At 47.1% G+C, this 26,548-nt stretch overlaps 2 protein-coding genes across 6 annotated transcripts in view; both read left to right on the top strand.

The window, feature by feature from the left end:
* Positions 1-1,324: 1,324 nt before the first annotated feature.
* Positions 1,325-7,194, top strand: LOC101028753 (olfactory receptor 6B2-like). Its single transcript, XM_074398751.1, is given in 2 exon segments — positions 1,325-4,186; positions 4,188-7,194. Coding segments are annotated over 2 exon segments (1,095 nt in total). The 5' UTR covers positions 1,325-3,884; the 3' UTR covers positions 4,981-7,194.
* Positions 7,195-9,234: 2,040 nt separating this feature from the next.
* NDUFA10 (NADH:ubiquinone oxidoreductase subunit A10) overlaps positions 9,235-26,548 on the top strand; it is a 69,003-nt gene continuing 51,689 nt past the window's right edge. For 2 of the 5 annotated variants that reach the window (XM_074398752.1, XM_074398753.1), the window contains exons 1-7: positions 9,242-9,494; positions 12,158-12,326; positions 13,084-13,299; positions 15,976-16,062; positions 19,491-19,612; positions 23,052-23,131; positions 24,846-24,900. In XM_074398752.1, the coding sequence (XP_074254853.1) occupies positions 9,420-9,494; positions 12,158-12,326; positions 13,084-13,299; positions 15,976-16,062; positions 19,491-19,612; positions 23,052-23,131; positions 24,846-24,900 (804 nt within the window). In that variant the 5' untranslated portion in view covers positions 9,242-9,419. Of the gene's footprint in view, positions 9,495-12,157; positions 12,327-13,083; positions 13,300-15,975; positions 16,063-19,490; positions 19,613-23,051; positions 23,132-24,845; positions 24,901-26,548 lie in introns of all 5 variants that reach the window. The other 3 variants (XM_074398754.1, XM_074398755.1, XM_039469841.2) reach the window with 3 other exon arrangements.

A 26,548-nucleotide genomic window follows, 5' to 3' on the forward strand; every position in this document is an offset into this window, starting at 1 on the left:
TTTTGCTGTGCATCTTGTAGATGGAATATTACCGCAATCCCTTTTGCACCAACCTAACATAGTAGATTCTTCTTCCATGATGTGAGCGTCTTTTCCTTTTCCCAGGTGAGTTTATCCTATTTACATTTATTGTCACAGCTGATTTCTTTCCTACTCTAGTCATTGTTGTAGTTAGTTTTAGGTGCTTTCTTATGATTTCCTTTATTTTGTGTTCTTTCAAGATTTATGGAATCTACTGGCTTTTAAAAACCATGATTTGCCATTAAAATTTTTAAGAACTCATATTACTCTAACTATAAACTCCAGGAATAAAACATAGCCTTTTGATTATCTCATCTGAACATGAGGCAAAATACACTATTTTTCTTATTACTGTCTTATCCTCTCCCAAGTTTTTCCTCATGAAAAAACATTTAAATAATCAGTAATTGCTTGGAAAAAGAAGAGAAACTGGTTTAAATAGTTACTGGGTTTAACTGTATTTAATGGTTTAAATACAGTCACTGGGTTTAACGGTATTTAAACCCAGTTTCTCGTTTTTTTCCCCCCAGACAATTACTATATTTCATTATCTCTAGTCTCATCACAGGGAGGGACATTTGCATGTTGTTTTGTAGCTATCTGGACATTTGCTAGGATCGAATGTTTTTTGTTTTGATGTGTTTTTCTTCACCACCCGTCTTTCTATGCTGTGAGAGTCTTGGTTGGGGATTATTATTTTCTCTCAAGTTAATAGCTGTGACATTTTGAGTTTCATATTGAGGAAGAGCAGGCGCTCATGAAGGCTGCCTCTCTATTACCCTCAGGCATGAATAATTTCAGGTCTGGACATGACATTCGACTCTCATTCCCTCCAGCCTCTCCAGAGGTTTCTCTGCTGTTTTCTGAACTCTTAAGTGTTTGATGAAAACTAAAGCAAACCCTACTGATCTTCTATTTTATAATGCCTTTAGGGTTACTTTCCCTTGAAGTTCCAAAATTAGTCATGGTCTCCCAGGTATGTGGCGATGCTGAGATCCTTACTCTGTTTACAGCCACCAAGCTCCCAGGCCAGTGGCCTCACCCTTCTTGAATTTTGCTGATTTGTAGTGACAAAAGAACTTTCAAATAGAGCTTCCATCAGCCACACAGCCCACTCACACCCAGCCTCAGCCCACCTCCTTGCTGACCCAGAGGACTGTGAGATCCACATTCCCACCATCTGTGTTCCCTGGGCCACAGAGCTCTCTGGGCACCCCGGTGAGGCTTTCTGGGCACTTTCTTCCCTCCCACAGGCAGGAATGCGGTGACATCCTCAAAGACTCTTGGCTCTGGGCTGCCTTTCTTCACTAGTTTCTTGTATCATGAAGGTCGCCCTCTAGTTTTATATTTTATATGTAATTTCTTTTTTCTTTAAAGATCTGAGATTTGAGGACGAAGAGGAGAGAGGAGAGGGAGCAGGTGGTTGTGGTGGTGAAACAAGCGCGTGCCCTCACCCAGTCGGCCAGCTTTTGCTGCACCATGTTATTTTGGGCAGACCCTTGTCACTCCTTAAGTTTCCCATCGACATGCATTCCCCCACGGCTTGTGGAGTTTCTACTTCGTGGTGGGAAGTGGTCTTGGTGCCTTGGTCAGTGGTGAGAGGGGCACAGCTCCCATCCTCAGAAGCATGCGGCCCAGGTGGTGGGCAGCAGGAGGTGCTTCACGGGCACCTTCCAAATAGAGAGCTTCCATCGGCCATCCAGCCCACTGGTAACCAGCCCACATCCCTCCTCCCTCATGAGCACAGCAAGTGCAACCAGGAGAGAGTGTGGAGATGCGGGTGACTGCAGGGTGATGGGAGCCCAGAGGGTGGTCATGGCAGAAGCAGCCAGAGTGGGGGCTGGGCTGAGGGACATTCCGGGTGCAAGAAAGGATGTGAGCAAAGGGCCAGGGACTGCACTTTATGCAGTTCTATGACATACACTACAGTGGTTTAAACTCGTTTTGTGTTTCATCAGTGTATTTAAAAGAAAGCTGTTTTATTAGATCTCATGAATGTGACTCCTATGCACCACAGTGCTACCATTATGGAGTCAGTACTGCACACCAACATGAACCAGGTATTGTAACAACTCCCCACACTTCCTATGCGCTTTTCTTTAAAGATCTGTTAAATTCCTATTACTCATTTACATTCTTAATCATTTATCTACTGATCCATGCTCTAACAGATGCCATCAGTATATCTGTTTCACCTTTATTTTCTGTTTTCTGTATTTCAATTTCTCAACTACTTGGGGAAGAAAACGGCTGTTGATATTATTCTGTAGTTTCACCTCCATCCTCTGTTTTCATTATTCTGTGCAATATCCTCATGGAAACTGTTGTCATTTGAAAGGCACGTGGCATACTGCACAATACGCTTTATGCTCATTCGGTCATTTAATCTATGTGTGTTTTTCAGTGTGGATTCGGAACTATGGTCTGGGGACATGCTGACTTATTGAATTTTTAATCCAATGCATAACTTTTTCTTTTTAAAGGAGAATTTAATAATCTAAAAATAAGTAATGGATCACTAGTTTGAGTAAATAATACATTCAAGTGAAACAAAATTTGGAAGATAGAAAAAGGGTTGCCACAAAAACATTCCCCTGCCATCTGTGTTTTAGTGACCTGCTCTCCCCCTCAGGGACAGTGAGTGTCCCCAGCACCTTGTGTGACCATCACAGGTCATCTGCCCTATTCACATACTTTTAATGGAATGAACGGAGGCATACTATCCGAGCTGTTTTGAACATTTAACACTGTAGCTACGGACCTTGGAAACCATTCCATGTCTACAGATGGACCTGCCCCTTCCTTTCAGTGACCTCAGTGTTCATCACGCAGATGTGACATGACTTAATGCATCTCTTACTGATGAAAAATATAGGTTGCTTCCAAGTCTTTTGCTTAATAATCTAAATGTTTGCTTCAGGCTCCGGAAAGCAGCGTGTGCCCTCTAGCCCTGTATTTCCCTCTGAGGGGTCTTCTCTGCCTTTTCTTCTGAATAATACTATTTATTTTGTGACTTTTTGTTTTCATTGCCTGTTAGCGTAGTGTCACCAGGTCACCGGGCCACCAACAACTGAATCTGTGCACCTTCATGGTTCCATGTTCTCGCCCTCCCCCACATGGGGTCGCTGCTTCTGCTGAAACTGCACGGGGAGAGCGGTGGCCTTGGTGTTAGAAGGCTCGAGTCTGCATCCTGGCACTGCCCTGACCCTGGGTAGGTCCACGCACCTTTCTTTATGAGTCTCAGACTTCCCATCTCGACGGACAGATATAAACCTTGTTTTTCCCAGGGCTGTAGAGGGGATTAACAGATGTACTTTCTGTTAGAATACACACTCAGGGGTGGGTGGATGGCTTCTCTCTCAGCTATAGGCCCCTCAAGAACATTCTAGACTTCCTCCTCTCTGCAGCCATGTTTTTCTCTCTTCCAGAATTGCACTGCAGTCTCTCCCTTGCGGACATTCCCCTCAGATCTAATAAAGATGTGACCACTTACCCCCAAGAAGGGGGGACTCCGGCTGCCCCTGTGGATGTGCCTGGGTCTGGTGTCTGGCTGACTTGGACCTGGGCCCCACCCCCAGCTGCTGTCACCTCCACTTGTAAAATCAACTCTAAAAACAGGTGGCAAGTCAAATCTCTACCAGTTTAGAAAGAACGTGTCGGACTCAAACAATCCACCCAGAAGCGGTCTGGGCTCCTCACCTGCAGGACAGCTGGACACCCTGTGGGCCCTTCATTCTTACTAGGTCCCTTGGTGAAAAGTGGACACAGTTTCAGGATGGATGAGGGAGACTTGTGGAGGCAGGCGTGGGGGCGTATTCCAGACGCAGTGTGAGAGCCTCTGAGACCTAGAATCTACATCAGCAATGTTAATCCTTGACACAGATCAGGGGTGCTTTTGCCCCCCCCACCTCCCCACCCCTCCGGTGCTCTCAGGAGCCACGTGGCCTGTCTTTGCACCAAAACTCCCCATCCAGGCCCGGCTCCACCCTCCCCACCCCAGCCACCCTGCAGCCCTTCCCTCTTGCCCTTTGATGTTTTGTAGGCCCACAGCTCGCAAACACAGAGACATGATGGGGGAGAATGTCACCAAGGTCAGCACCTTCATCCTGGTGGGCTTCCCTGTGGCCCCGGGGCTGCAGTACCTGCTCTTCCTCCTCACCTACCTCTGTCCTGGTGGAGAACCTGGCCACCATCCTCGCCGGCTGGGGCAGTGCCTCCCTGCACAGGCCCATGTACTACTTTCTGAGCTCCATGTCTTTGCTGGAGCTCTGGTACGTGTCTGACATCATCCCCAAGATGCTGGAGGGCTTCCTGCTCCGGCGGAAACGCATCTCTTTCGTCGGGTGCATGACGCAGCTCTACTTCTTCTGCTCCCTGGTGTGCACCGAGTGCGTGCTCCTGGCCTCCACGGCCTACGACCGCTACGTGGTCATCTGCCACCCGCTGCACTACCACATCCTGGTGACCCTGGGGCTGTGCCTCCAGCTGGTGGGCTTCTCCTTTGTGAGCGGCTTCACTGTCTCCACGATCAAGGTGGATTTTATCTCCAGCGCCACGTTCTGTGGCTCCAACGTCTTGAACCACTTCTTCTGTGACATCTCCCTCATCCTCAAGCTGGCCCGCATGGACTTCTCCACTGCAGAGCTGGTGTTTCCCCTCCTGGCCACTGTGCTGTCATATGGGCACATCACCCTGGCCGTCCTGCGCATACCCTCGGCCACCGGCCACTGGAGAGCCTCCCCCACCTGTGCTTCTCACCTTGCCGTGGTCACTGTCTTATACGTGGCTATGATTTTCATGTATGTCCAGCCCCAGGCCATTGATTCCCAGAGCTCCAACAAGCTCATCTCTGCTGTGTACACTATCGTCACGCCAATAATTAACCCTTTGATCTACTGTCTGAGGAACAAGGAATTTAAGGACGCCTTGAAAAAGGCCTTGGGTCAAACTTCACAGTAAGACAACTAAGTGTCCTGGAGCAAAACCTGCAGTGATGAAACAACATCGCATATGGCTCTTTAAACTGATTTTTAACTGAAATTGAACAAATCTACAGGACTATGTGAAAGTAAGCAAACCTACAGAACTGTGCACAAGAAAGAAGACTTCACCTGCATGTGTTGTCACAAAAGGGCCATACTCACAGAACCAGCTCCCAGATCAAGAACTAGAAGCTGCCTTCATGCCCTCTCCCAGTCATTATCCCCGCTCCACAAGAACCACTATCCTGACTTTCAAAACCAGATGCTAGCTTTGGTGTTTCTGAGGGGTTTATACATGTAATCATAAAGTTTGTGCCCTGTTATTTCAGCTTCTTTCATTCCCCGCTGCTTGGTGAATCTCTGATGTTTTCGCAGGTAACAATAATTCATGCATTCTCATTGCTGTCCAATATTCATAATACATAATGCATTAATACTGCATAATACATGCCTAATACATTTAGACTGGGATAATACATATACTGAGATAATGCATATACTGTATTACATACACGTAACACATTATGTTGGAAGAAACCCTGTCTTGCCTCTCCCAGCAGGGGCGAGCCATTGTGCTCAACCACAATTTACGTATCTAAACATAGAAGAGGTAAGTAAAAACGTAGTATTATAATCTTATGGGACCACCATCTTATATGCTGTTCAGTTCATCATTGAGCAAACGTTGTTATGTGGTACACTACTCTGTCAATCGAGAATATGTGTTGGCTTATTTCTGGATCCTCTGTTCTGTTAAACTGGTCTATGTATCTATCAATATCATACCCTTATCCATACCACACAGTCTTGATTAATATCATTATGTAGTAATTCTTAACACTGGAAGAGTGACTCCTCGCACTTCATTCTGTTTCAAAATTATTGTGGCTATTTCAGGGCCTTAACATTTTTATATAAATTTTATAATAAGCCTGTCTATGTCTCCAGGAAAACCTTGCTGAGACTTTGCTAGAAATTCCATTAAACCTAAAAATCAATTTGGGAAGAAGTGACTTTATTACTCTGTTGAGTCTTTTAATCCATGAACATAGTTAAGCCTCTCCAATTATTAAGGTCTTGTTAATTTTTTTCATCAGTGTTTTGTACTTTTTAGTGTACAGATTCTGCATGGATTTAGACCTAAGTATTATATTTTCTTTGAAGAAATATATATTTTCTTTGAAGAAATTGTAAATGATATTCCATCTCTTATTTCAGTTTCCACCTGTTTGTTGTTAGTATACCGGACGCAGTTGATTTTCGTATGTTGACACTGTATCCTGCAAACTTGCTACACTCACTCATTAGGTCTTGGAATTTTTTGTAGATTCCTTTGGATTTTCCATGTGAACAGTCAGATCAACTAAAAAGAGACAGTTGTATTTCTTTCTGATCTGTATGAATTTTATTTTTTATTTTTTGCCTTACTGCATGAGTTATTTCTAGAACTTTCAGTGCTCTGTTGAACAAGAGTGGGCAGGGCAGATTTCCCTGCCTTGTTTCCTACTTAGAAGGCAAGCGTTCAGTCCTTCAGGATTAAGCACAATGATGCAGTTTCTGTGTATGTGCTTTATCAAGTTGAAGCAGCTCTCCTTTATTCCTTATTTGCCGAGAGCAGTTTTTGTTTCTATCGTAAAGGAATATTTAATTTTGTCACGTGATGCAGAAAACTGCATCAGGCATTCTGGCCAGAGATTTTTCTTCTTTCTCCTGCTGATAGGGTGAATTACATTGGCTGATTTCAAATTCCAGATTAGTCTTGCATCTTTTGAATACACCACATTGGGTTGTGGTGTATTACTCATTTTATATGGTGTTGTATTCAATTTGCTAACTTGTTAACGATTTTTGTATCTAAGTTCATGAGAAATATTGGTCGATAAGATTTTAAAGTTATTTTTATACTGTCTTTGTATGGTTTTGGTATCATAAAACAAGTTGAAAAGCATTCACGCCTCTTCTATTTTCTAGACAGGATTGTATAAAGTTGTTAAAACATTTGTTTAAATTTTCTAGTGAGATTATCTGGAACTGGGAATCCTCTTTGGCGGGTGTGAGTGTGTTAAAATTACAGACTGAACTTCTTTAATGGGTATGGGACTGTTCAGGTTATCAAGCAGTTAACAGATTAGGGATCACGTCTGCTGATTTTTGTCTTGTTTTCTCTGCCTTTTTTTTTTACCTTCCAATGGACAAAGTACATTTTTTTTTGAATTCCATCTTGATTTGCTGATAATGTCAGGAAAGATCATTATACACAGTTTTCGTAGTGGTTGCTTTAGGTATCACAGCATGCAGATGTAACTTCTCACAACCTATTTAGGTGGATGTTTTACTGCTTCAGGGAAGTATCACAGATTTCTGTCATTTAGATGAGTTTACCCTCCCCATTTTCTATACAGTGATTGTTATATTTCCTATATCTACAGTGAGCACTACATTAACAACGTTACAATATTTGTTTTAACCACCAAATATAATTTTAAAAACTCAGTAGGTGAGGGATGATTTATTACATTCTCCCCTATTTGACCTATTCTGTTGTTCTGAAGGCCCTAGCCTTCTTGTGTTATTTTCTTAATGTTTGAGAAGCTTCCTTCAGTCAAACTTTAAAGAGGGGAAGAGTCTGCTGGAGACAAAGTATCTTAGATTTTTCATCACCTGAGAATGCCTTCCTTCCCCTCATCCCCACTACCACCAAAGAATGGTTTTGCTGAGTGTAAGATTTGCTGCACAGGGGGGCTCACTGTCAAGCCCTCCAACACCACCAGCTGAGCCAGTCACCATCAACCAGGAGCCCCGCCTCCCGGGTTTTGTGTCCTCAGTCCTGAGGCCTTTGAATCCAGTTCCAGACGAGCATGTCCAGAGAGGAGAGGAGGCAGTGTGAGAAGTGGCCGACACAGGGAGCCAGTTTCCAAAATGTAATGGTAGATAACAAATAATTCCATTTGGTGGAAATGTTTGAGAAACTTTAGGACAGTGATGTCCGGTAATTATTTAATTGTATATTCTGTTTCCTTTGGTGATCGTTCTCCTTTTCCCATGCCATCAGTAAAAATGGAAACACTAGAACCTTGCCTTAGAAAATAAGATAAAGTTGTGTCTTCACCTGGGGTAAAGCTGGGAAAGACAACTGGACCATCGGAGGCCAGATGTGGCTAGGATGGATAATGATCGAGATGAGAAAATCTGAAGACGCCCTCCCATCCCCCGTTCATTTCCCAGAATTGTCAGAAACACTGAAAAAATATGCTGGACTTCCTAGAGATACAGAGATGTGGAGGTAGGCCTTGAGTCCTGCCGTTTGAAGATAAGCTGTGACTCAGTGGGGCCGGAGGATTTCGGGCTATCTGGTTACACCCTCCAGTTGTATGTGTGTTCATACAACTCTCTTCGTGCAGCTCTGCGTGGGCCCGGGGCCGGTGAAGGGCGTGCGCGTGGTCCCTGCTCCTGCTAAACGCAGTCCAGAACGGCGTTTCTCTCTGCATCAGAGTTGGCTGAAAGCTTGTGAAATAGATTTCAGGGTCTCTCCACGATCTAAAAATGAGGCCCTCCCGCGTTGGGGACCGGAACTCCGTATTTTTGACAAAAAGCAATTCTTCAATTATAGAAACATCCACAGAGACGTAGTTTATACAACCGCATTCCCGCTGTTTTACAATTGCGTGATAATTTCTGAAAAGCTGACAACAGAAGTTTAAGACTACCTAAGGGGTTAAGGACAAAAAGCTCGAGGCACACAGAGGATAACGACCCTCCCAGCAGCAGGCCTACCTGGAAGGAAACCTCCCAGGCGAGGTTCCTCCGTGGGGCGCAGGGCCCCGGACCCCGCCGGGAGCAGCGCCGAGACGCGGACTGGGGCGCGCGCTCCTGTCTCTTTCTATTCGATTCCAAGTGTTCCCAGCAGGTCCCCGGGGCGGGACCACGTGGCCCTCCGCAGGCCGTCCCGGCCGGGCGTGCGCGCTGCCCGAGCGGCGCCCCGAGGCAGGGGTCCCGCCCCGCGCCCCCGCCCTGCCCCCCGCCGCTGCCCCCCGCCCTGCCCCCCGGGACGTGCTCCAGGAGGCGGCGTGGACCCGGGACTGGGCGCAGAAGTCGCTCCACGCCCGGGCGGCCTCAGCGGCCCGGCCATCGCAGCAAGTCGGAACCCGGGCGGCCGGCCTGCTGGCCCCGCTCCCCTGCGGCCGCCGCCCCCCGCCCCTCGCCCCTCAGCCCCGCCCGCAGGGCCGCGCGCCCGCGGTGTCCGCGGAAGCCCCCGAGGGTCTCGGCGCGGCCCCGCCCCCACGCGCCGCTGGAACGTTCCCGACAGGCGCCGCGGGCACCCCGGCCGTGACGTCACAGCGGCGCGCCGGCCGCAGGAGAGGGCCCCGCGGCGACCGCGTCCCCTTGGGTCCTTGAGCCCGAGCTGACGGGGTAGCCATGGCCTCCCGGCTGCTGAGACTGGCCCCGAAGTCGGCGGCCGCGCGGGTCCTGGCGGCGAGCGTGCAGCGCGCGGTGAGTGGGCGGCGGGCGGCCCTTCCGCATCTCCCGCGGCCTCTGGCGGCGGCGCCCGGGGTCGCTCTCGGGGTGGGTTGGGGGAGCCCCCGCTGCCTCCGGAGTTGCTGGGTCTTCGGTCGTGGACAGACTGCGGGGGCCGCGGGCTTCTGCGGGCCGGTTTATCTCAGCTCGAAGCAGAACGCCGGAGCGCGGAGGCCGCAGGGCAGGTGGCCGGCCGGGGGCGCGCGCGCCGGGGGCTCCGCCATTCGCGGAGCGGCTCCGTCTCTGAGGCCGCGCCCTGCCGGGAGCCGGGGCGATGCGGCGCCGAGCAGAAGGGAGGCCGGTGCCGCGGCCGCTCGCCCCGCCCGGCGCCGCGCCCCCGCCTTCCTCCGCGCGGTGGTTTGGGACACGCGTGACGCGACTGGGCTGCCTTGTCACGTTCTGCCTCACGTCCTGGGATGCTTCTGCCGAATGAGTCTTTGAAAATGTGCGGACAGGGAGGGCCTTCCTTGTGCTGTAAGGCTCCGTGGGTTTCGACAAGTGTGTGAACGACTTGCCTCCACCATTGTAGGGTCACACAGAGTAGCTTCGCCGCCTGAAAGAAAAGATCCCCTGTCCCTATTAAGCCCTTCTTTGCCCCAACCCGCTGACATCCACACATCTCTTCACCATTTCCATGGTTTTGCCTTTTCTGGAATATCATATAATTCGAACAATAACATTATGTTGCCTTTTCAGACTCCTGGAATACTTAGAAATATCGATGTAAGATTCACTTACGTCTTCGTGGCTTGAGAACTGATTTCTTTTTAATCACTGAATACTATTTGATGGTACGGATGTACTTCAGTGAATGCATTCGGCGACTGAAGGGCATCTTGGATGCTTCAGGTTTTTGGCAATTATGAATAAAGCTGCTGTAATCATGTACGTGCAGATTTCTTTGTGGAAATACATTTTTACATCAGCTGGGTAATACCTGGAAGAGTGATCACTGGACCCTGTAGTCAGACGTTTTCTAAGAAGCAGCCAGGCCGTCTTTCTGAGTGACCTTGCCGTTAAACTCCCGCCAGCAGTGGACGCTCTCCTGCTGCTCTGCGTCCTCACCGGCCTGCGGGGCTGTCGGTTACTTTGAACTGCTGTCCGTTCTAATCGATGCATAGTAGTATTTTGTTTTAACTTTTGAATCTTTCATGACCAACAGTGTTCGCCATCTTTTCTTTTGCTTATTTGCTCTCTGCGTTGTCTTCATTTGTGAGAGGTGTTCACATCTTTTGCCCATTTTAAAATTGGGTTGTTCGCTTTGCATTATGTTTCATAACTTGTTTCTTCCTTACTTTTCAGTTATCAAGTAAATCAAGATCGAAAAAAAATCTTGGTATTATTTTATGTTCTCCTGTTCTATTTAAATTTCACAGTAAAGTATTTTAATACTTTTGTATTCTGAGTACTTAGTATTTCGTACTGTGGATATACCGTTGCACAGTTAAGGGTTTCTGTTTGCGTTTTTGGTATTATGTGTCATACTTCATTGAGCATTCTTAGAGGTCCGTCTTTGCGCGGATCGGTGTATGCACCCTTTGGGTCGGTTCCTGGTGCTGCGGGCCCGGGGTCCTCCAGGTTGAATCACCATTAGCAGTTCATGATGGTGCCGCTGTCTGGTCCTGACGCTGTGCGTCGTTTTTAGATGTATTTCCCACTTGATACATGGAAAGGCATGTTCTCCTCATTAAAGCCTTGTTTTTTTGTAGCAAGGTTGGCCACTTTTTCGTGAGTTTTTTGGTTGTATTTTATAATTTTAAAATAAGATATGCGTTTTTATTCTTTGTCTTACTGTTCTGTACAATCTCTGTATACAGTAAGGTTATTATCCATCATATGTGTTGAACTTTTTCAGTTTGCTTTACTTTTGGTTATGTTTCTTTTCTTTTTTTGGAAGGATTGTTTTGGCTTTAGCACGGAGAATGAACTGGGATGTTGGAGACAGGAGTTGAAGCAGGCTTTGCCTTGCAGATGAGAGGTGTGAGGATGTCTACAGTCAGTGCATGGCGTAGGGAGGTGATGCGGTGTCCAAAGAGTTTGAAGAGTTAGGATTTTGTATTTAATTCTGCAGTTGAAGGAGGGAGAACGGTACCAAAGATGGCACTCAAATTTTCTGTCTTTTGCTTGTTAGGGAGTGGATATTGCCTGCTGTGAGGGAAAGCAGATATGGGGGCTAGCGCATGGATGTGCATTTCACTTTAGCTCTGTTATCTTTAGATGCCTTCAGGACATCTAGGTGGAGCTGTTTAATAGGTGGTGGGGTAACTAGGTCAGGAGCTGGGGACAGAAGCTTGGATTAGAGAAATGTTTTTTATTCCCTTTCTCTCTATCACTCCCAAGCTCCCCTCCATCCCTGTCTTTCTTGCCTCCTTCCTTCTGTCTGCTCGTCCATCCATCGATCCATCCAATTTTTATTGAACATAGTAAACATATTTAATAAAAATTTTAGGCACCGTTCCAGACCCTGAGGATTTAGCAGTGAACAAACAGACAGTATATCTGTTAGGCAGTTAACAGGCAATTAAGACATAGATGTTGGCGTTTTTATCACCAAGAGGTTTCTTGGTATTTTTACCTGATAATGCCTGCAGGACTGGAAGTGGTCACAGTGTGCTGCTGTGTGACTTTGTGTTTTTCAGGAAGGAATTCACACCAGTGCGCGGCGTGAGCTGCGATACGGAATGTGGAACTACCTACTTTGGGACAGAGCCAGCAAAAGAATGACAGAACGCAGCATAGTGATAACTGTGGATGGCAACATATGCTCTGGGAAAGGCAGAGTTGCAAAACAAATAGCAGAGCAACTAGGTACGAATTGATGTTGTACAGAGTGATACTTTTTTCTGAGCTATATGGTTGCTTATCTCACTGGTTTTTCTTCAGTATTGATCCATATTAAAATAATATTAAACATTTAATAATTGGGCCTTAGGTGGGTATTTTACATTTTTGTTTACTGAAGAAGCTGTTTTTTAAAACAAAACAGGAAAAAGCTGTTTTTAATCTTTTGTATTTGGAAAATTTAAAAAATCCATGCTGGTTGTCAATTTGAGTTGGAATTTTATGTGGACAGTGTAAGCAGGACACTTCCACGCCAGCTGTCATGTTTGAACTTTGTGACAGCCTCTGAGACAGAGCTGAGGATGGTACTCACTCACAGATGGGTGTGCTCCTGACTGAGCAGTGCCACACAGCTGGTCACAAAGCCAAAGTTAGAGCCCCTTCCCGCCTCCTGGTACAGATGTGTGTCCCTTATACCTTTCGGTAGCACCTGCATGACGGCAGTTGCCCGCTAGAGGGGGCTCCTGTGGTTACAGGTGCTGTCCTTTCAGGAGGAGCCTGTACAAGGTCACCACACAGCTCTTTTGCTCACACGCATGCTCGTATGTGTTGTGTGTTCCCTTCATATGTGATGAGACCCAGATGTGAAGGTGACATCCTCCAGGTCTTTGGAGCCACCCCTGGTGGTGCTGCTTGGGCGGGCTGTGTGTTTGGCTGGTCCATGCTGCTCCCTGCAGGGAGGGAGCCTGCGCATCAGGCTGCATCCTATCGTTCCTCTTTTCAGGCTTAAAGCACTTTCCCGAAGCATGTATACACTATGCAGAACTCACCAGAGGAGATGGGAAGCCCCTCGACATAGCCTATGGTGGCAACTGCACTTTGGAGAAATTCTATGATGATCCGCGAAGCAATGACGGCAACAGCTACCGCCTGCAGTCCTGGCTGTACTGCAATCGCCTGCTGCAGTACTCGGACGCCTTGGAGCACCTGCTGAGCACAGGTGCGGGGTCTCTGCGGTCAGACCGGCTCCGTACTTGAGTGCTGTTCTACACTTCAGCCGTTTAAAATGGCTACTAAGTTGACCTTTTCTTTAAGGGTGTTTGGTAAGGTTTGTCTTTCCAACAGGATCGTAAATTTCCTGAGATCGCGTTATTTTTCTTCAGAATAAAATCAACTTAATGCTGTTTCACTGTGGATGCTGGAGTGAGATTTATGGATTATGTAGAATTCTCAAGGCACTAATTTAAGCTTCAGTACTTACATATTTATGCATGAAATGTGTCAGAACAAAAGAGGAAAGAGAGCATGGAAGTGTCCAGGAGGAAGCGGGGTGACACTTAGGAAGACAGCTCGTGTGCCACACAGACAGAGGTGTGGGTGACAACAGAGCAGCGCTGTCCTGGAGGGCCAGAGACAGGCTGGGGTCACCGCAGAGCCACAAGGTAGATGTCAGCCTGATAAGATGACAGAGGCGCCGGAACACACAGGGTCCCCTAGGCCCATGCAGGAGGGGAGGGTGCTTCCCTGGACGTTATCCAGAGCGGGGAAGAAACGGACAAGAGCTTTGTATTAGGGAGCCTGGGATCAGAAAGTAGAGTTAGGAGGAGGAGGGAAGCTGGATGAAAGGGCAGGAACGGTACTACTTGTGTGCAGAATGAGGTCAGGATCTGGCCAGGGGCCACTGTTCTCATCCTGGGAAACAGCAGTGCGTGCGTGCTAGACATCCTGACAGTTGGACCACAGATGCACTGCTGATTTTTGGCCAAAGCCACCATGGCTCGGTGGTCCTGAATTCACAGATAGCAGCAAATGGTACGTATGTGTGTGGAGAGAGGCAGATGAGTGCGTTCTTGGGGCCTTCGCGTCTGTTTTATATTGCAGTGCTTGCCACACTGGTGGATCAGTAGTGACCCTGATGAGCTGCTCACCCCAGCTCAGACACCACTAGGGTTGGCTTTCACGGGGTCTGAGCTGTGAGAACAAGAATGTGCTTTTCAGCAGGAGTGGCCGGCTGACAGGCCGCTTCACGGAGCTGTGCTCAGGAGCCCCTGCCTGTGCCCCTGCGGGTCTCCATGGGTGCAGTGTGTGTCTGAGACATGCATCCACACAGTGTCCGGGGTGGAATTCTTGTCTTGCTTTTTCAGCATTTTATTACTGATTCTTTTTTTCTTACATGAATGTAAGCCCTGATCTTAGTGTTACTCCTAAGAAAACAGCGCAGTCTGCTGTCTCTCATCTAAGGTTCTTTACCAGGAGCTAGTCCAGGAGCTGATGGAGTAGCCAGGACTTCATACTCACATTTGGCCTCACTCCACATTCTTTTTTGAAGCATTCTTCAACCCTGACTTCTGACTACTCATTTCTTAAAATGAAAAAGACACATTTTACTTGTTAAATAAAAACTTGCTTGCTTTTGTGCTATGTTAACCTGTTTCCTGTTTAGAAAAAAAAAGTGCAGTTTGCTGCCAGCACAGCATTCTTGGGGCAAATTGGAACTGGGTCAGTGTATTCATTAAATACTTAGTGCATGCCTGCTGTGTGCCAGACCCATTCTAGGAGCTAAGGGTGCCACAGGGAGAGAAGCTTGTGTTTATTAGGGGTGAAGCTTGTGTTCGGTAGGGGTGAAGCATGTTTTAGTAGGGGTGAAGCTTGTGTTTATTAGGGGTGAAGCTTGTGTCTATTAGGGGTGAAGGTTGTGTTTTAGTAGAGGGTGAAGCTTATGTTTTAGTAGGGGTGAAGCGTGTTTTAGTAGGGGTGAAGCTTGTGTTCGATAGGGGTGAATCTTGTGTTTGGTAGGGGTGAAGCTTGTCTTCGGTAGGGGCGAAGCTTGTGTTCAGTAGGGGTGAAGGTTGTGTTTTAGTAGGGGTGAAGCTTGTGTTCGGTAGGGGTGAAGGTTGTGTTTTAGTAGGGGCGAAGCTTGTGTTCTGTAGGGGCGAAGCTTGTGTTCGGTAGGGGCGAAGCTTGTGTTCGGTAGGGGCGAAGGTTGCGTTCAGTAGGGGCGAAGCTTGGTTCAGTAGGGGCGAAGCTTGTGTTCGGTAGGGGCAAAGGTTGTGTTTAGAAGGGGATGAACACTTGATGTGGACACAAGAGTGTCTTGTCCCACTTATGTGGCAGGTGCTCTGAGGTTGAGGCCACGGGGAGAGGCTGGGTAGGACGATGAGGGAGGCCTCTGCCTAGCAGAGCTGACTGCAGGGAGGCTGGCCGGGGACCCGGGGGCTAGTGCCGTGTGCTGAGTGTTCTTCGGGGCTGCTGTGACAGTGGCACAGGGGGTGAGGCTGGGGGTGGGTGGGAGTGAGGCTGGGGTAGGTGGGAGTGAGAAGCGGCCCAGCTCAGGAGAGCTGGCTGGAGTGGGAGCAGTAGGAGGAGGATGGGGTGGGCTCGGTAGGGGTGGAATACATTATTTAAAAACAAAGCACTTTTTATGCTAACTGGATGCTTTGGTTATAGCTGACGGAATGAAACAATGTTACACTGAAATATTACACTCAAAACTGAAAAGATATTTTAGATTTTGAAAATGATTTCCCACTTGTGAATATGAATTTGTTCTCTGTACATTTGATGTGGAAATGAAATTGTGAAAGACCATTATTTTCTTTTTTTTCTGCCATTCAGGGATTAGCCTCCAGTGCAGTGCTGTCTGATTTTCAATTTCTGTTCACCTGCTTTTAAACAGGACAAGGTGTTGTGTTGGAGCGCTCCATCTTCAGTGACTTTGTGTTCCTGGACGCCATGTACAACCAGGGCTACATCCGAAAGCAGTGTGAGTCGGGGTTGCTGACAGGCACGTGGGTGTGTGGTGTGACTTTGCAAAGGCTGTGACAGACTCACCTTGCACTTACTGTGTTTATGAGTGTCTGTGCAGTAGATGCCACTACTTCATCAGTCTGCACTGGAGAAAGGGACTTCCTGAGGTGTCTGCCACCCTTCCTCCCTCCTGCGATATCATGTCGCCCTGTGAAAGCAGATCGGAGCCCCGGACCTCAAACACACACGGCTTAAAATGCATCCCCCGCAGTCTCCCCCTACAAGAGCCGCCGCCCCCACTCTCAGCTGCCCTAGTGACACCTCTGCTGTTCTTCCTGGACCTGTGCTGTAATTGTAACCAGTGCTCCAGTTTCTACGTCGTGACGTCCTTCCCTCTGACACGTTGCCGTTTTTCAGGACAGTGGGTTTGTGTTGCCATACTGGGGAAGGTCTGACAGGTGGCAGATGGAAAGGAACGAAGAACCCCCGGGTTTGAAGCAGGCTGACCTTGAGGAGCCAGGGTGGGGTTGAGATGCGTGACTAGGACTGTGCTGGGCGGTGCCTCCAGTAGGCCTGGCGGACAGTCTGACTGATGGCATTTCATCTATAGACTGGGGTGACTGGAGCCGGTGGGCAGCTGGAATCTGGGAGCCCAGAGTCAGTGCTCTTGGTTCCTGAAAGGGGAGGCCGAAGCAAGCCAAGCGACGGTTCTGCGGAGGGTACTCCACCTGTGAGCTTGTGGCCCACAAGAGCAGTGCCAGCCCTTGCTTCTCATGGGGCCTGATCCTCCCTGGACATGCTGGGCAGCAGGTCAGGTCACCAGCCAGTGTTTCTGGAGTGCCTGAAGTGTCCCAGGCTCTCTTAGGTACTAGGGATATGCATATGAAGAAACTTAAGACGGGGCTCCCACAGGCCCAGGGTTGGGGGCTGTTAAACCAGTGGAGATGGTTAATCGCAAGAAAGTGTACTTAGTAGCCCTGCGCATTACTCCTGGATTCTGTGGGGCACATAGGAGAAGTGTTGGCCGGCTGGGAGATGGGAGGGATGTGTCAGGGGTAGCCGTTTTGACGAGTGGCCTTCTGGTGAGTCACCCGGAGCGCATTGGGAGTCAGGGACGTGTGGGGATGGTGGAGGAGCCTGAGCGTGTCCTGCGGGGAGGGCTCGTGCTGGGGGAGATGCTGCCGGAAGAGGCCGCACGAGGAAGGGGCTGCGCCTTGGCGAGGGCGCCTGGCTTTTGTCTTGAAACTAGCGAGTGATCGCTGGAGGATTTTTAGCATGGCAGGGACAGGGTTAGATGAGTTTAAAATGGTTTCAGGCCTCCATCTGAAGGATGCATCTGGTGAGGAGAGACAGAAAGGGAAGGAGCCTATCTGGGAGGAAGTTGCGGTGGGACAGGTGCGTCCAACAGGGAGGCTGCACAGTGGGAGTTACTGCTCAGGAGGGGCTCCGGGTGGGTGGGTGGCCTCCTGTGTGCACAGTGGGGAGTGGCGTGGACCTGCCCTGGCTGGTGGGCTGGTAAGGGAGAAGGACGCACAGGGCAGTGAACTGAGGCAGCTTCATGTGTGGGCGTTGGATTCCTGAGTGTGACGTTCCCATGACACGGGACAGGAGACACCTGTTGGCATCTGCTGGATGTCTGTTGAAGTCTGAGGACTGGCTGGGGTTGCAGGTGGTTTGCAGGCATGGGGGGGTCCAGCCCTGACCATGGGTATTCTTGTCTTCAGGCATTGGGTGGGGGGTCCAGCCCTGACTGTGGGCATTCTTGTCTTCAGACATTGGGCGGGGGAGTCCAGCCCTGACTGTGGGCATTCTTGTCTTCAGGCATGGGGGCTCCAGCCCTGACCTTGGGCATTCTTGTCTTCAGGCGTTGGGGGGTACAGCCCTGACTGTGAGTATTCTTGTCTTCAGGCATTGAGGGGTCCAGCCCTGACTGTGGGCATTCTTGTCTTCAGGCGGGGGGGGTCCAGAAATGGAACCCCCAGGGAGAAGTGACTGCCACATTTCACCTTTAAGGGGCTAGTGACATTAGCCAGAGTGCTGGGCTGGGGGAAGCGGATCATGTTGGCTAAAGGACAGGTGGCACTGAGCATGGCAGGAACCATCTGCGAAGTGGTGTGCCAGCAGGAGTAGGGGTGAGGGCAGGAGTCAGGGTGAGACTTGGTGAAGGGAGGTTTCACCTCAGCCTGGGAAGAGACCGGCGTGCTGGCGGTCCAGCTGTCAGGAAGCAGACCCGAGGCCATCTGCCTGGACGTAGGTTTGTGTTTGTATGCCCAGGTGGACAGCACCCACTGGCAGCCTCGGCCGTTCGCTTTGTCACACCTCCTCCTGGCAGTCTTGTTCTTCTAGGCATGTCGTCCCTGACCCTGAGCCAAAGGCCCATCTCACCATTGCCTCTAGAGTAAGATTACTAGGAATACTCACAGCACTTTTTTTAAAAATTTAATTTTAATTTAATTTTAAAAATTTTTATTCATTCGTTTGTTTGTTTATTTTGAGACTGGGTATGAGACTGGCTAATATTTGTATTTTTGGTAGAGACAGGATTTCACCAAAGCTGTCCAGGCTGGTCCTGAACGCCTGGACTCCAACAATCTGTGCGCACCTCGGCCTCCCAAAGTGCTGGGATGACAGGTGTGAGCCACTGTTCCCAGCCCATTTCCTTTAAAGCAAAATAGTTGTCTTTCTGTGGACCCTAGCATGGCTGCCTGCTGGTCAGTTCTGGAAGGTTCCACCAAGTGAAATGCTGCAGAGGGGATGGCTTCTCAACAGACCCCTCCACTCGCACTGGCGTGCGCTCCCTGCTGACTTCCAGGAGGTCAGGTGTGTGCGAGCAGGTGCAGGTGTAGAGTGCTCTGCAGAGCAGCAGGGTTCCCTTAGGCAGCACTGGCGTCTGCGTTATGCATTCTGTGTGGTGGTCACTTCAGGAGAATTATTCCTCAGCCTTAGCTGCTTTCAATTTCATGTTGTCACTAAATCTGTCTCAGTACATACTTCTATGTAGCTGATTATACTTACTGAACCTGGATAAATGTAGCTTGACGATTTTTAGTTATTTGAAAACTAAAGTATTTTTCTCTAGAGAAGATCAGACTCTTTTATCTGTTATTACTATGAAGAAATATACATACTGTACTGCAGGTATATGGAATATATTTCAGTTCAAAGATCACTGACTTGTGACTTTCATCTTGTATTACCTATACCTTGCCTCAGAAGCAAAAGTTAGTGCTTAGAACTGTGACCCACCTGGACCACAGTCACATGCCATGTGTGGTCAGTGCTTAGAACTGTGACCGCGATATGATTTATAGATTGGTACGTGGCAATTGCATGTGCCTCTGAGAATTGCATATGTCTTTGCCCTTTTATTCAAGGAGGAGCATGTTTTAGAAGCCTGCATGGGGACTGTTAGGTGACATTGCCCCTTTCTCCTGTGTGTGCCAGGTGTGGAGCACTACAACGAGGTGAAGAATGTCACCATCTGCGAATACCTGCCTCCCCACCTGGTGATCTACCTGGATGTGCCAGTTCCAGAGATCCAGCGTCGGATTCAGCAGAAGGGAGATGTAATGCCGTTTTTCAATCAAAGGCCAAGCCTCTCTGTTTTTAATGTAGATCAGCACTAAAAGTCCTGTTTTAATAGCATACCAATTCCTACCAGTCCTCACTAGGAGGGGTGACATGCGACCTGACAGAGGGCGTCTGCAGGGGTGGAGGGGAGACCCCAGGGCTCGGCCTGGTGCCACCACCTGCGGATGTGCTGCCCACCAGTGCTGTGCAGCCCCAGTACCGTCTCTGAGTCCCCGCTGCTGTTCTTGGGAGGCTGTGGGGGCTCCCGGCAGGGCGTCCTCCCTCCCTTTGTCATGTACCTTTCTGTTCCATGAGGTTTTTGTGTCTTACCATTTTTTTACACATTGAAAGTGATTTCTAATAACCTTCATCATCAGAGCAGTAGAGTAGTGATCACATTCATCCACATACATTTGTAGTTTTCGTTAGATCTTAATTAGGTGGCCTTGAAACAAGGCCTTTTGAAGTGACCTGCAGCCGTGGGTTGCTCTGTTGGCAGCCTGATGGAGGATCCTGAGATGAAACAAAGACCGTCTTTGCCCTGCGGCTCCTTCTTGTTTCATACTGTGTTCTTTTTTCCTGGAGGAGAATCTGATCTCCTTTCTGACGTTGTGAGGAAAATGCAGGGCTGCCTGCCTGCTCCTCATTCTGGTGCTCATCCCCTGTGCTGGAATTCTTGTAGGTGCTCAGTAAATACCTTTCTGAATGGTGGCTTCTTATAAGGGCAACAGTAAAGCTCTGTTTTTTTTTTTTTTTTTTTTTTTTTTTTGGAGACAGAGTTTTGCTCTTACTGCCCAGGCTAGAGTGAAATGGTGTGATCTCAGCTCACCGCAACCCTTACCTCCCAGGTTCAAGCGATTCTCCTGCCTCAGCCTCCCGAGTAGCAGGGATTACATGCACACACCACCATGCCTGGCTAATTTTGTATTTTTAGTAGAGACGAGGTTTCTCCATGTTGGTCAGGCTGGTCACAGCCTGGAACACAGTCACACGCTGTGTGCGGTCAATGCTTAGAACTGTGACCTACCTGGAACACAGTTACGCGCCGTGGCTAGTCAGCGCTTAGCACTGTGATTGATCTGGCACACAGCCCTGACCTCAGGTGATCTGCCTGCCTCAGCCTCCCAGAGTTGCTGGGATTAGAGGAGTGAGCCACCGCGCTGGCCTTAGCTCTGGTTACTTTTTGCTGCTCCTGAAAGATCCATGAGACTAAATTTCCTTCTCTCTTTTGGTGTAGTAGAAACAGTGAGACATCTGCATATGCCTTTCTCTTGCCGCTCTGAACCTTTTACTGCTTAAGCATTTGCTTTTAAGTATGTTGTATAGTTGGACTTCCGAGAACCTTCCATCAAGTGGCAAAAGGAGGGAACTGCAAGTGAAAAATGTTTATGTCTCAGTGGAATCACTTTGGGCACATTTGCTTATTATGCTGACATTGCGAAAAATCATATATTTAACATTCTTTAGGTAATTCTTTTGTTATCTGGGAAAACAGTATTTCAAAAATAATTCTGAGGTCTAAAGTAGAGCTTAAACTTTTTAATTTTTCCCAGTGAAGTCTTAAATAGCAGCACCAACTAAAATTACCCCATTTTGTAAAAGAGACACCGTATTATCCGTAAGTTGTCGTCCTACTTTGATTTTTATTTCAACGCAGTCTTGTGTCTCAGTATTGCAGCTTTTGGGAATAACTGACGGGCATGTCTGCAAACCATTTCTAGACTCTGAGAAAACAGTCAAAGTGATAATAACTAAACATTTCATCGAGTAAGGTCAGGTCAGATTTCTGAGACGGTTGTTATGTTGCTTGTTATGTGTTTATATTACACTAGAGTTTCTTTTGTAATCAGTCAACGTTTAATCTTATCTTACTTGGAACATAGTTAATGATAGAGATTTAGAATCATATCACCTCTTTTATACTTCTGTTGATTTCGCTCACTCCCTCCTCTAAGACAGAGCACTCCCTGTATGTAAGGCACCTGTGCCAGGCACTAGGAGGCTGCGGAGGTGAGCAAAGAGGGACTCTGCGCAGACATCAAGTCCTTACTGGAAAATAGAGCTCCCGATTGCAGTCTCTCCCCTTTGTGACAGAAGGATGAAGTGCCACATTGCCTGTATCATCCTTTCCCTGTGTCCCATCTCATTACTGGAATTAATACGAGTTGAGTACATATTCTCTGAATGATAGGGTTTTTTTTACTTTGAACAGCATCAGTAAAGTATAATTTATACTCTGTAAAATTCAGCCATTTTAAGGGTACGGCTGAATGATTTTTGATAATCCAGTTTCAGAATATTTCATAGTTTTGTAAGTTGAAACAGAGGCCCGTTTGTTTCTTTATTTGTTCCTGTCTGTCCTGCAAATGTTTACTGAGCATCCACTCTGTACTGGACGCTGCTGGTGCTGGGGGCATACCGGCGAGCAGGGTGGATGAGGCCTCGCCAGGAGCTCATGTGCCGGTGGGGGACCTATAGCAAACAGGGAGATAAATCAGAAGTACATCAAATAGAGGTAAATGACACGAAGAAAATAAAAGGGGCCTAGAAGATAGTGTTGAACTGTAAGGAGTTTTAAATTTTAAAACTTGCCACTCGCCAAGTTTCTGAAATTGGCATAGCACATTTCAGGTGATGAGGGAGGCGAGAGCTGTGGAAAGTGGGGAAGTGGTTGCAGGGAGACGGGTGGAGGTGGAGAGCACGCTGCAGATGCAGGGAGAGTCGAGGGCCAAGAGGGTGTGCAGAGGACAGACGGTGAGGCAGGCCGCGGCCCCCATGTTTGGTGCTCTTTCATTCTTGCGCTCAGGCGTGAGGCAGACGGAAGGACAGGCAGCGCTGCTTTGTAACAGGCCTCTTTCCCGCCGTAAGTGTGCGTCTTAGAACGTGTGCAGAAAGTCACTCTGGGGAGCACTTGGGCAGGCTCTGCTGTTCACTGTAGTAGAAGGAGAAGGGTTCTAACTGATTTTGGGGCCCTTTTCTGTCACCCCACTGTCCCTACAGTGCCCGATGTGAGTTGTAAGAAAATAGTGCTAAGTGATTGTCTTCGCATTTTATATACGCACAGGTCAAAGAAAATGGAAGTCTAGGCCGGGCGCGGTGGCTCAAGCCTGTAATCCTAGCACTTTGGGAGGCTGAGGCGGGTGGATCACGAGGTCAAGGGATCGAGACCATCCTGGTCAACATGGTGAAACCCCTGTCTCTACTAAAATACAAAAAATTAGCTGGGCATGGTGGCATGTGCCTGTAATCCCAGCTACTCAGGAGGCTGAGGCAGGAGAATTGCCTGAACCCAGGAGGCGGAGGTTGCGGTGAGCCGAGATCGCGCCATTGCACTCCAGCCTGGGTAACAAGAGCAAAACTCCGTCTCAAAAAAAAAAAAAAAAAAAAAAAGGAAGTCTAAATGTTTCCCAGTTTAATGTCTCTGCTTTTGTTTAGCCACATGAAATGAAGGCCACCTCTGCCTATCTGCAGGACATTGAGAATAGCTATAAGAAAACCTTCCTCCCTGAGATGAGGTGAGTCAAACTCGTGACTGATTTATGGGACGGAAACTTCTTTGTCTGTCGCTTCTTAGGCCACAGCAGCCAGGGAGTTTTCTGCTGCAGTGGATACTGTCTGACATGTTTGATCTGATGTTTATAAATGAGAAAAACAGGAGATATTTCAGTTTGGTTTTGTGGGGTTTATTGGTTTATTTGTTTTGGTTTGCTTATCTTGTCAATACTTTTGCTCGGTTACATTTCTGAAGTTTTTTGATGCTAGAAGTAAACCCAAGCTCTATTCCGTGATAGGTTTTAGCATGAGAAAATTTGTAGATTTTTACTTCAGGTGGCAACTAAACATTCATGTTTACCTGGAAGAATTGATTGGAAGTGTTTTCACGGAGAAAGTTCATAAAGGATGACATGTTCTGTAGACGTTCCTCACCGATGTCCTTAGGAGATGTTCGGATTCGGCAGCACCAGACTGCTTTCCTTTCTTTCTTGGAAGCACAAGGAAGATGTCCTATAGCTGTCATTCTGTGGTCCCTGGGTTTATCCATGTGTGAGAAATGTCTACCACACTCATTCAAGTCCAGTGAAACTCAAGATTGTTTGAATAATGCTTGAATTGAAGATCTTTATAGTATTTCTCATACTTTTTAAAAACCTAAGCCTCTTTTGATACCTAAAAATCTGATGTTCTTCTTCTTTAAAATTTCAAAGTAACTGCAACTTGTGAATAAAAGCAAAGAAAGGTATAGTAAGTTTGGAAATAAAGTTTAATTTTAAATTTACTTTAATACTGAATCTTTTTTAAGATACTGCATTTTTGCATTGAACAGCCGTAGATAATATTGTTAGACCGTAGGTAATTATAAACAATAAAATCAAAACTGAATAAGAGAAGTGTTTTATTTAGCTATTTTTTTTCTTTACCGGAAATATGAATGTTTTGCCTGCCCTAATGGCAAATGCAGTAAGTTACCTTCCTCACTGTGGATTTAGTGTTGACTCTGCTTGCAGTCTCTGACGATTCACGGTGATTTTAAGAGTGCTGTGAGGAGTGCAGTGACCTTGTAGTAGTAGGAAGCTGTTATCCAGTTGTTTGACTGCGAATCGTGTCTTATAGACTTGTGTGGAACACGTGTTACCAAGTGATTGCAGAGCTTAAAGACGTTTTTATTTTTCCTACAGTTTGGAAGTGATGTGAGTCAGTAATGGTGAGGCTTTATGTAATACAAGTACTTTACCTATACTTAGTAATTTAATTAACCAGTGGTCTGTTGAAGATGGTCGGCAGAGTTGGTGAAGTTTATTTGGCACCACTGTAGGGGTCAGATGCTGATTTCAGTCTCAGAATAAATAGCTTGTAAATTCTCGGAGTATTAATTTACCCTCTATGTTTACATCCTAATGAGTGGAGGGTACTCTGGAATAAAGACGCCCTCTGTGCCTCTGCTCGGTTAGGCCCTGGGCTTAGTCCTTTCCTGCTGCGGGCACTGCAGTTGGTGGTGGACCTGCTGTTGTCTCTGTCAAGCCAGCCATGAGTACATTTTGGCCGCTTTTACATGTCCTCCTCAACCAGATAAGCTCTAACGAGCCCTCACATGCCCAGCACAACACCCAGTGCAGAGAATGTGAGGTTTTCATACTTGAACAGGAAACTTCAGTGGTATGTATTCGTTTGCACATTTAACTTCGGCTTGGAGAAGTCTACATTGAGTTTGATCTTGTTTTTTTCTTACAGTGAAAAATGTGAGATTTTACAGTATTCTGCAAGGGAAGCTGAAGATTCAGTAAAGGTAAGAAAATAGTTGAAAAGTTGAAAGTCATTCCTACATTTGATTCATGTATAAGGTTCTTGCAAATCAGATAATCAGTTAGATTCCCACCGATCTTAACAAACATCAGTATTTTATCACCTAAAAGCAGTACCAACCAAACCCATCATCACACTTCCCTGGCTATGAGGTTTTGATTTTCTTTTAAGTGATTCAGTTTCCATGTTCTGAAAATTATAGACATCAAAGAATCTTGGGTCATCTGCTCCAACATTTTTATTAAAGAGATGGAAGACTGAAAGTTGGATTAGTTAATGGGAAAGATTTACATGTAAAGATAACAGTTTTCCCTAAATTAGTGTATTTTATGAAAGCCTAGTAAATCTTGGTGTAGTTTTCAGAGAACTTTATGAATAATAGCCAGAAAAACATTAAAACATCTGAAGAAGAATAACGAAAGAACATTTGCCCTCTCACATACAAAAACAAACTCTAGGATTATCATAAGGAGAGCATTATGGTGTTAATGCAAGAATTAATAAAGAGCTTAATGGAACAAAACAAGAGTCCAGAAATGTGTGTGCAGCTGTGTGTGAATGTCTTCAGTTTGGCACAAAGTTAGTTCCTTAAAGGATAATCACAGAAATGAAGTAAAGTTTTTTCTAATGGTACCGAGGCAATTGAGCATCCGTTTGTTAGAAAACAAGTTTTTTATTTTATATTTTATATTTTATATATTAAGCATGAATTACTAAAAACAAGGTGTAACAATTCTAGAAGAAAATACGGGTTTTAGGATCTGGTCTTGAAGTGTGAGTGGTGCCGTGTGACAGCAGCTTTGCAGAGTTGGCGGCTCGTGTGGAAGCACGCTTCAGTTGCCTCTCAGCACTGGAGGATGAGGGGGGGTTACTGAGCTTTTCTGCATACACAGTAGCATTCTTCTTGCAGATGCAAGGCCTGCATTCTCGCCCAGCCTCTCCTACCACCAGTTGTAGGAGTTCTTTTGAGACCCTGGTTTATTCTACTTGGAGTGATTACATTACATTTCATTTCTCCTTGGCCTTATGTTTCTGTTTTTAGAGTATTTTTATACTTTTGAGAGAATATTAGGTGGCATGTATCTTAGAAGAAGAGTAGTACGTTTGTCTCTAACACTGTTAACTTGAGTTCATTTCTGAATCTGCTCACATTCTCAAAACTGAAGAGGATTCCTGAGTTTGGCCTGTTTTGAGGAGAGAATGTGTATGGAAAGGTGGCTCCTCTGGAAGGTCAGACTGTAGACGGTCAGCCTTGGGGTTGGGCACCTAGTTCATTAGGTCTCTCTGAGAAATGGATTTATGTCTCATTCTTTGGTCATTTTGAGGGGCTAGGTTTTGCCTTTTAGATTGAACCTGGGGAGAAAGGAGTGGCCTGTCCTGTCCTGAAGTCTTTTCTCCTGTAGTCTTGACTGTCCTCACCTGTCTTTTTCCCCAGCCTCAGGGCGTGTCTGCACTACTTCCTGATCCCCTAGTGTTAGCCAGGCAAGGCTGTATTGAGATGCGACATGCAGCCCCCCATTTCATTACAGGTTGGCCAGCTTCTCTTTCATCGTGACTGTCATGGTGTGATTCTTCCTGCCAAATATTTGTAGCTTATAATGTATTAAAATGTTACTTCTTGGCCCAGCATG

The sequence above is a fragment of the Saimiri boliviensis genome, chromosome 5, assembly GCF_048565385.1.
Source record: "Saimiri boliviensis isolate mSaiBol1 chromosome 5, mSaiBol1.pri, whole genome shotgun sequence".
NCBI lineage: Eukaryota > Metazoa > Chordata > Mammalia > Primates > Cebidae > Saimiri > Saimiri boliviensis.